The sequence below is a fragment of the Drosophila kikkawai genome, chromosome X (assembly GCF_030179895.1).
Source record: "Drosophila kikkawai strain 14028-0561.14 chromosome X, DkikHiC1v2, whole genome shotgun sequence".
NCBI lineage: Eukaryota > Metazoa > Arthropoda > Insecta > Diptera > Drosophilidae > Drosophila > Drosophila kikkawai.
Window position 1 is genome coordinate 25,506,434 of NC_091733.1, and position 10,005 is coordinate 25,516,438.

The following is a 10,005-nucleotide window of genomic DNA, read 5'->3' on the forward strand; positions in this document are numbered from 1 at the left end:
TAGATATCCTATTTGGATTTATTTAGATTTCCCTTTCCTTTTATATACTATTTTTTCTAAGTGTGCAGAAGGGGTGTATGGTATATGGGGGGCTATTTTTTAATGCCTACTCCATAAACAGAAAAGCCAAAACGAAAACGAAGCGAGGCTGAGAAGCCCGTGGAGAATTGGGAGCGATGACGATGTTGTCGTCGTCGTCGTCGTCGTCGGTGACGCTATAATGGTGACAACTGCCGATGACGATGCGTGTGTGTTGAGTGTGTGTGTTGTGCGTGCGCGTGGGAGTGTGTGTGGGTGTATGACCAGGAAAACTAGATGAAGAAAGCCTAAGGTCCCCTCCTACTCTTCTCACGCTCTAGCTCCAACTATTGGAACAAACAACGAAAAATAAATGCAATCTAGTTAAGAAATACAAAGGATAATATAAGAAAATTGTAATAATATTATATTTATAATAATTATAAATTAAAAATTATAATAATATCATATATAATTTTATAAGAAATTGATGCAACAAAGGAAGTTGTTATTTAGCACTCTTTCGAGTTTGCAACAACTACAAATCATAGGTATTCGCAAAAAATCATTTATTCGCACATTTTGAATGCATTTTTTGCATGTCTAACTGTTTTTTTAAGGTATTATTTACCAGAATTTCTAAGGAGCTAAACTAGTATGGAATGCAAGCCCCATAAACAAGGAAAGTTCTATATGAAAGGTAACATATAATAGGGAACTTGCCACCTTTTTGAATTATAAATCTTGATTTTATTTTATTTTGTTATGTTTTTTTTTAATAATTCCAAAATACATGTTGTAACCAATATTTGGTAAATCATAAATTTTTTATGGGTACCTAGCAGCAAAAATAAAAGCCGTAATTGTTACCCGGTGCCATCGAAAGTTTTGCAAATTAATCGCAGCAATAAATCCGATTATCAACTAAATGAAAACGCTTAAATGTGATTTGGGGTGAATACCCCGCTCCGCCGCCCAATTAATTTGGATTTCTCAATTCTCAATGAAATGCTCGCTGGCTCTTTTTTTTTTCGAATCTTTCACTTTCGGTTCAACCAACAATAAATGAATGGCGGGAATGAAATCTTCCAATTCAATTCGGCGGCTTTGGATTCGGTATTCGGTTTTGAGGTTTCGGTTAAAAAAAAATAAAACGGGGCTTATGAACAATCCAAAACAATTCCAAACAACTTGCAGCCGGCCGCACAATGTAACTGTCCAATAGACACGCTTCGAAAACTCTGGCCAGAAAGCAAGACAGACCGAAAAAGCCAAGAGAGTCAGAAAGTCAGGCAGGCAGAAAGAAAGAATGAAAGTTTTGCCAAAGCCCCAGAAGGAGAAAGGGGGAAGCGAGCCAAGATTTTGGGCGGTCAGGTGAACAATTATGACATAGACATGGTGTTGACAGACAACGACGACGATATACTATACTATAATATATTATACGATCCGAGTATGAAAAACGAAATGCATAGGAAAGCAAAAGTGCTGAATGGCAATTGTGTAAGTGAAAATTACAAAGGCAGTTTAAAGAAGAAGCCCACAATCGAGTTGACAAAACAGACAAACACAGGCACACTCATCAGGGCTGGGTACCAGAGGGAAAGCGCCATTTCATACGTGACCATAGAGCCACAACAACCCACTACCCACTACAGTTTATAGTGCCACCACCTGACACCTGACAATGGACTTACTGCTGGCCCCAAGCCAGAGTCAAGATTTCACTTGGGCGCCACCGAAACAACACACACGCACACACACACACAGACACACATGTCTTGCATTTACCATTATCCATCTACCATTTTCCAGCTGCCCAACTGCCCATCTTCCCATCTGCCCACTTGTGATGACCACACAGAGATGACCCGCAGCAAGTCACCTTTAAACATAAACATTCAAAGATATGGCTTTCCGTTGACCTTATACTTTCCATATAAATAAAAAAGAAGAGCACTTGATATGAGAGGAAGAGCAAGGAAGGAGGGGGGGCCATGATTTCACTTTATATATTGCATAAGCAACATTTGATTACATATGGGATATGGAGAAGGAGTGTCTTGACTATCAGCTAATTTTGTTAAGGAGCCCTGAAAAACCTGCTTTACTTTTAGGTTATACATTTATAATTATATATTACAATAATAATATATATATAGGTTTTATTAGCACTAAGAAGTATCCACACGTGCTATATCTACGCTTGCTACCTTCACTTCATTCCCCCGGAATGTTAGAACCAGTTGGGAATTATATGTGCATACGTGTGAGACTTTTCGCGGTGAGATTTTTTGGGCAAAACAAAGCTATAACATTTATCCTTTATTTTTAATATAAAAGTTTCCCCCAATTTTATATAATAATTTTTAGGAAAATTAAAGTTTTAAAATTTCATAACTAAGACAAAAAATCAAAAAGATTTTCCTGTTTGTGCTGATCAAGAATATATATGATTAATGGGCTCAGAAATGAACCCTTTACTGCTTTTTAAACTTATAACTACAATTTTACTTTTATGAGTGTAAAATAATTACTTAATTTAATGCAAGATTTCTGACTAATAGCTGATTATCTTTACATCAATATCAGATTAAAATTTCTTAGGTAATCCATGTGTAAATATTTATATAAAACGTTATACAATGTCAATAATCAGCTTGTCAGTACTTTGCTTTTAGTTAGAAAAGTAAGTAAACAAAAGCCACAAGCCAGAAATGATTCTTTAATTACTATATAGAATCTTGGAACTTATTGTTTTATCAAGAATTTAGCGAAAAATTAATAAATAAATGCTGTTTCCATTAAAGCCTTTTAATTTGTACTGTACATATGTATGTATGTATATGTACTTTATTTTGAAATATTGCCACTGACAGCATTTGCAACACAAGTGGCCCACGTTTCCCTTTGACTCTGCCGCTATCTCTCAATCTTAATCGCTGCTTATTTCAATTAAATAATTTTCCAACTCAAGTCATTGAGAAAAGACACAAAAAATAGAGGCATCTGTTGGCCCTACGCTCCAGCATCTCACTCCCAGTGGCAGTGGCAACGCCCCTGTGGATTGTTCCCTAAGGTCAGGGTCAAAGTTGGGCGGGCAATCGAGCAAATTCCCAGTAGAGTAGCCTTTGACCCGCCAGCTCAAAGCATTCAGCATCCAGCTTCCAGCTCGCAACATCTAGCATGTCACCTATCAGCCGCAAGCGGACGCAAATTATTCCCAGGAATCGCACTCGGAATCGCCTTTGACCTTGGCTCCTGCCAGTGCTCTCCTGTGTTCCCGGATTCCTGGTAACCTGGCCGCCCGGCAATCGCCTTTGTGCGCATTGTCAACATAACATGCAAGTGGCAAGCTGGCAAGTTGGCAAGTGGACACAGTGGCTTCCGCCATGGCCACAAAGCCATCAATCCCTGACACTTGTGCGTTCACTTCCCTCTTTTGTTGGTCCACAGAACAGAGAATACTGGTTATATTCCCGGGAAATAAGTTTTCACTTTGGAAAAATACATTTCCCGTCAATCGGAGACATGGCAACTATTTTGAAAAGGTCACACACATGTCTGCCCATGCAGATTTTTCATACGGGATCATGAGTGGGGAGGGGGTGGGACACCAACCATGCTCCCAGTTCTTCTATTTCCATCCTGGCCACAAACGGAAAGTTGAAAGTTCAAGCAAATAGGAAAGATTCCTGGAAGCTGCAAATAAAAGCTAGGCTTTCCACGTATTCCATATTCAAATCATTTCTATTTAGAGTTTTATCAAGAATTTTCTAAATTGTGGTTATAGATTTTTGAAATATTTAGAATCCGTGTTTCTAGGAAACACTTTCTGCAAAGTTTTCTCCAAACATTTTTCTTTCAAGTGCAAAAGTGAATTTACTGCGGCAACAGGTGACCGAGCAGCAAAAGCAAGCCAGCTTCCTACCTATTAGAAAGTGCAGTAGTGAAAGCCAAACACGAAATTGTTCAATCAACAACAATTAAACAAAACCCTTTTTATCTCCACACAAATCCCCCATTTACATTTACATTTACATTTACATTTTCATCTCGCATTCGGCGGGGAATGTTTTCATTCGTTTGCTGCATGCCAAAATGTCGTAGGCAAATACACAACCAACAACACACACACACCCCACACCCCACACCCCACACCCTAGCACCCTACACACACACATCCATCCCCATCACATCACAAAATGCTGACAATCCCAACAATGTGGACGGACATGTGTTGACACAGACATGGAGCAGGGCGATTAGATTAGATACGATACCATTCCATACCATATTCCATACCATATCAGATCGGGTTAGGAATAAACATAAGGCACATAACAGCGAATGATATTAGTCGTTCTATTCTGTACAATGTTTTATATTAATTATGAAATATGTAATATTCAATATTCAATATCCATTATGCAGTATAAATCATATAACTATTTATAGGAGGTATATAACCTGTATCCTTATCTAGGAAATATCAACTTTATGGCCTAGCATCCTGTTCTACGATCATAAATCAATCCAAATATGCTATATATTATAACTTTTAGCGCATATATATATTTTATTTGAATATTCATGTTCAAAAGAGGTAAGCAAAATACTAATACTACTATATTTTCTCTTTTATTTCAAATATAATTAAATGTGATCAAATTTAAAATTTTTAATAATTTATTTATATATTATTATTTATTTAAATTTTATGAATCATATTAATTATGTTGATTATAAATTTTTTTTACGTTTATATATTCATTTGATCCATTTTTGATAAACACATTCCCATAAATGAGTTCATTTTAAACCCTACAAAATTGGAAACCTTAAGAAATGAGTATGGAAATCGGGTATTTCCCAATATATATATATATTTTTTGTGCTTGTTAGAGATAAGGCCCCATCGAAATTGCTTTTTAGCAATGAAAACAGTGTATGCCCTACGAATAACCGTAATATATCTTAATGTGTCAGATGGCCAATTTATCGGCAATTGATTCATCTTCGATCCGATCCGATTCGATCTAACCCCATCCAATGATAGTAATGTGACTGCTCTGGCTACTTGGGATTCTTCGATCAATTTGCTCGATTATGCGCGCCTAATTCCGAGGCAATTGCGATTGCGGCTAGGCTGAAAACGTTGGAAATGCTGGGAAATGATGATTTGTCCGTCGTCGTCTCCATTATTCCATTATTCCCATTATCTCGACGAATGATCGCATTCTACATTCCACATTCCAGAGAGCTCCGCACATTGCTATCTCTGTTCTGGCTTCTAGCTATCTCTGTCCCGTGCTCAAGGCCATTACATATTCAACTGGAACTGGAAGTGGAAGCGGGGGGGGGGGGAGGCAGAGGAACTGGAAGTGGAAATGGAAATGGAAACTGGGGACTGGGGACTGGCAATTGTTTTGTTTTTTTTTTTTTTTTTTTTCGATTCGAAAATCGCACAAACGCAGAAAACTGCACAGCAAGAAATGATCATAAGATTCTTGTGTTTGTTAAAGAATTTAGAAAAGGCCCGACTTTGATCTTGAAACAAACGAGCAGGGACATTAGGCTTTTGTGCTCTGACGATAAGAAAAAAATGATAAATTAGCTTGTGAGCACACAAATTTTTTAGGGGAGAAGTTCCCGTTTGTAATTACTCCAAAATACAAGAAATAGAAAGAAAATAGAAATTAGCTTCCTATAAAAAATCTGAATTTTTTAGGGGCTTAAAAAAATGAATACCTTAGACTGTATATTTTTTATTTTAAATAACAAAAGAGAAATAATTTATATCCTAAGAGAAATTTTGTTTCCTTTTAAAGTAGCCACTATTTTATCTGAAAAGCACACACACTATATGATCTCCCAGAGGTACGTACGCATATTGGTGGCTCCGTTGAGGCGCTGATCGATGGAGGAGGGCATGGCGGGATCTCCCACGCCAATACCCATTCCAGAACCCGGTCCCATGTCCATTGCATCATCGGCACTGGCAGCGCGATTAAAGGGTCGCGGTTTGCGATTTTTAAAGCGCAGGCGCAGCTCAGTGTTGAGAACGCGCATGGTTTTTGTTTTTGTTTATTTTTTCCGTATTTTTTTTTTTGTGGCGGAAATCGATTCGAGGGGTTACCTCCTCCCCCGTCTATATTATTATTGTTGCTGCTGTTGTTGTTGTTGGGGCGCGGGAATTGGAGCAAACGCATCAGCGACTCCAACTCAATTTGCGGCGCAAATCGATCGAAATCGATCGCTTCTCGATCACTGATCACACTGAACACTCAAAAATAACAAAGAAATAGGCGTTCAATGAATTTCGGAATCAATGAATTAATGATTAGGCTTAGGGGGCGGATCGCCCTCTAATGATATCACTGTGCCGGCCTCTCTAGTATCATTAACTAAAACTAGTATTTATTCGCAGTTCGATTTGATTTTCAAATTTTCGGGGTGCAGCGAGCACAGCCAGAGCACCCACCGATGTTGTGAAAATTTCGCGTGCGACTGACTGACTGACTCAGTCAGTGAGTGGAGTGGAGTGAAGAGCCAACTGAGCCACCCAACCCAGCCAACCCAACCGCTGAGCCAAGCGAGCCACCGAACCCCACCGAGCGAACGAACAGCGGCGGATCCAACTCGCGAGCGGTAACAATAAGCAGCAATGATGAGCGCCGCCGCCGTCACTTTTACAATCTAATCGCTGCTGCGGCCAATGGGCAGAGCAGAGTGCCATTAGAGCTGAGGCCTTAGCTAGGCTATGTTAACCCTATTTTCACCTTTTTCAGTTGGCTTAAATAACAATTAATTGTATATAAACTTGAGCTTGATATAAATCTTTAAATAAAACATCTTCCATTGAGCACCTTGACGTATACGTAATATTATTAGAGGAAAAATGAGGTGTGATTATCACCTTATAAATGATTATAGATTCTCCTCTTAGCTATCTTGACTTAAACTTCACTATTTTCAGCTAGAAAAACTATCAGCACTGAGAGCAAAAGCTGTCGAGAAGGAGGAGGACGGTGGGTAGTTTTGTCAGCTTTTGCACTTTCAGTGAACTACTGTCGAGCTCGAGCATGTGTGTGAATTGTGTGTGACAGCCAGTGTGTGTGTGCGCTGTGTGCTGTGTTATCATCGCTAACGAATGGACACTGATAAGAGGCAGTCAGTCAGTCAGCTGGCTGGCGGGTCTAAGATTTTGCACTCTGCTAAATGGGAAAAATAAAGTAAATACATAGGTAAAACAGCAAACAAAGGGGCATAAACGCTGTCCAAAAACTTGTGTTTTTTTTTTGTGGGTTTAGAATAAAAAGAATTTGGAACTCAAATAGTTAAGAAAATATTGCAAAAAATTAATGTAAATTTATAGAAAACTTGTCCAGCTAATAGTTTATTTTATATTGGTTTCTAAAAGATAAATTATCATTCACAACTAGTGGTAAATTAAATTAAAATTTTACAACAATTTTTTGACAATTTTAAACCATTGTTTTCTAAATATTTTTTTTTTAATAAATTAGGATTTTAATTTATGTATAAGTTTTTTGGCTATAATTTGCCCCTAAGGCAATATAGAAAATTTCATTTATTCGCTTTCTTCAATATATATATATATAATTTTTTTATAATTAAATAAATAAATAATTTAAATAATTTTATATAATTTTATGAACATGTCAAACATGTCAAGACTTCGTTATAAGTCAAAAAAAAAAACCTCAAATTTAATTCGGGAAACATTTCTATGCTTATTTTTTAAGGGTTAAAAAATCTGCATACTTAATTAAGAATTTTACAATATCAAAATTTTTATCAATTTTTTTTAAATTTTAATGATGTAACCCCTTATCAAATTTTGATAAAATGAGAAAAATATTTTTTTCTTCCAACCATGTCTAGAAAGACTCGCCTGTTAATTCTGATCAAGAATATATATGGTTTATAGGGTCGGAAATGACTCCTTTCGTGAAAGGATATTAAAAACCTGCAATGTACGCTAAAAAAAATCCATAAAATCTCACCAGAACAACCTTGAAAAGGGCAATATCCATATGCATATGGCGGGGAAATTGTTCAAGTTCAGGTTTCGTTGCTGCCCAGAATTCAGAAATATTAAACATTTATTTTCCCCGGAAAAGCTGTTGTCTTTGGGCTCCGTTCGCTTTTAACCAGAAGTTGAACCGGCGATAGCCAGTGGAAACTGAACTGAGGCGATATGTATAGCCTGGAATTAATTAAAAAGTCCAACACGGTCGAAGGCTGTCAGGCACATCTCCTGGACTGGACTGGACTGAACTGAACCGAAACCCAAAGCTCTCTCTCTCTTCTACTCCTTCTACTCGTCGCACTAATTGAAAGTCAAAACCTGCGACTGCAGTCGAAAGGATAATGGTCAAAAGCGAACGGATGCCTGCCTGTGCCTGTGCCTGTGTTGATGATGATATGCTTGAAAGGCTCAAAGAGGCCCGCCTGCCTATGCATTTTCTGGGGAATCACAGGCTGCCGGCTAATGAATATCCAATTAAATATTTAAACAGAATGAACCTTTTATAAGGATAAAACCAATATTATTTTCATTCAAAATTAAATCAATGAGAGGACAACATAAAAGTCAATATGGATGGAACCCCGCCATTAGGCCAAATGAATTTATTAATATTATAATGGCAACGGGAAATAAATAACAAATAAAATAATAAATAATCAGGACAATGTATGGAATTAAGGACAAAGGATGCCGCTGTTGGTGCTGCTGCCGGGGAATCAATAGGATATAATGGCGACTGCAGTTTGCCAGGAATTAATCAGAATTTGCAGTTCGTTTCGTTTATTTTTGTGGACAATGGGATATGAATTCCAACTAAAAACACACGCTTTAGTCGGGTTCCCAACCGTTTGCATCTCTGCGAGAATTACACAAAAAAAAAATGAGAGGATGGGAAGCAGGAGCGGCAGCAATAGTGGGAAGCAAAATGCATGGGCGGGGGCGTGTATGGCAATAGGAAGTTGATGTTGCCGTTGTTGTTCTTGTTGTTGTTGATGCTCCGAATGTTTAACACTTCTGGAAGAAGCAGCAGCAGCAGCAGCAACTGCAGCATCTAAAAATAGACTTGTTGACAGCCCAAAAGCGAGCAGCAGCAGCAGCAACAACAACAAATGAGGAGTGTGTGTGTCTGTCTGTTTCTGTGTCTGCGTGTATTTGTGTGTTAGATGCACAGAACGGTAAACGCTGAAAATTATATGAGGGGGAGAGCGAAGATGACGAAGAAGAAGAAGGGGGCAAGAAATCCTGGAGGATGCATACAAACACACTCAGCCTCACACACACACACACACACACACCGACCAACACACAGGCATAGAGAGCGAAAAGAGAAGCGAGAGCTAAGAAAATGGGAAACAAAATCCCCATCGCACAAAAAAATCTGCGTTTTTCCTATTGTTTTTCTTTGGCGGCAACCAAATGGTACTCACCGATTTTCTGCAGAATATTCATAATGAGCGCCTTTTTGCGGATTCGGTTTCGGTTTTGGGATTTGGATGTGGACTTCCAGGAGCTCCAGCTTCAGCTCCAGCGCCTCCCTCGGCCTCAGCCTCTCCTCCTTCTCCTCTTCCTTTTCCCGTTTCCTTTGCCTTTGCCGCACACCAAATTTGTACGCGCACATACACACGCACACTCCAACCGAAACACACACGCCCGCTACACACTCACATCGGGGGGCGCGCACACGCACACACACGCACTCCCGCTCTCCCTCTCGCTCTCTCTGCAGGAGGAGGCAGCAATAAATATATGTTTACGATCCGCGCGAGCTCCTCCGGATATTGTGTTCACTTTGGTTAAAAAACGATATTCACGGTGCACCTTATTGTTGTTGGCCAACGGTGGTGCCATCGAACCAACTCGTTCGAGCCAAAAAAAATACAAAAAAAATAACAATGCGAGCTGCTGCAGAGAGCGATGCGATGTAGAGATGT

The 10,005-nt window shown here is 38.8% G+C and overlaps 1 protein-coding gene across 3 annotated transcripts in view; it reads right to left on the reverse strand.

Annotated features, from left to right (window-relative positions):
* The window catches only part of C3G (C3G guanyl-nucleotide exchange factor), a 30,472-nt gene extending 20,467 nt beyond the window's left edge, over positions 1–10,005 (reverse strand). Inside the window, exon 1 of one of the 3 annotated variants that reach the window (XM_017175022.3) lies at positions 9,502–10,005. In XM_017175022.3, the coding sequence (XP_017030511.1) occupies positions 9,502–9,523 (22 nt within the window). In that variant the 5' untranslated portion in view covers positions 9,524–10,005. Of the gene's footprint in view, positions 1–5,906; positions 6,504–9,501 lie in introns of those variants that run through there. The other 2 variants (XM_017175020.3, XM_017175023.3) reach the window with 2 other exon arrangements.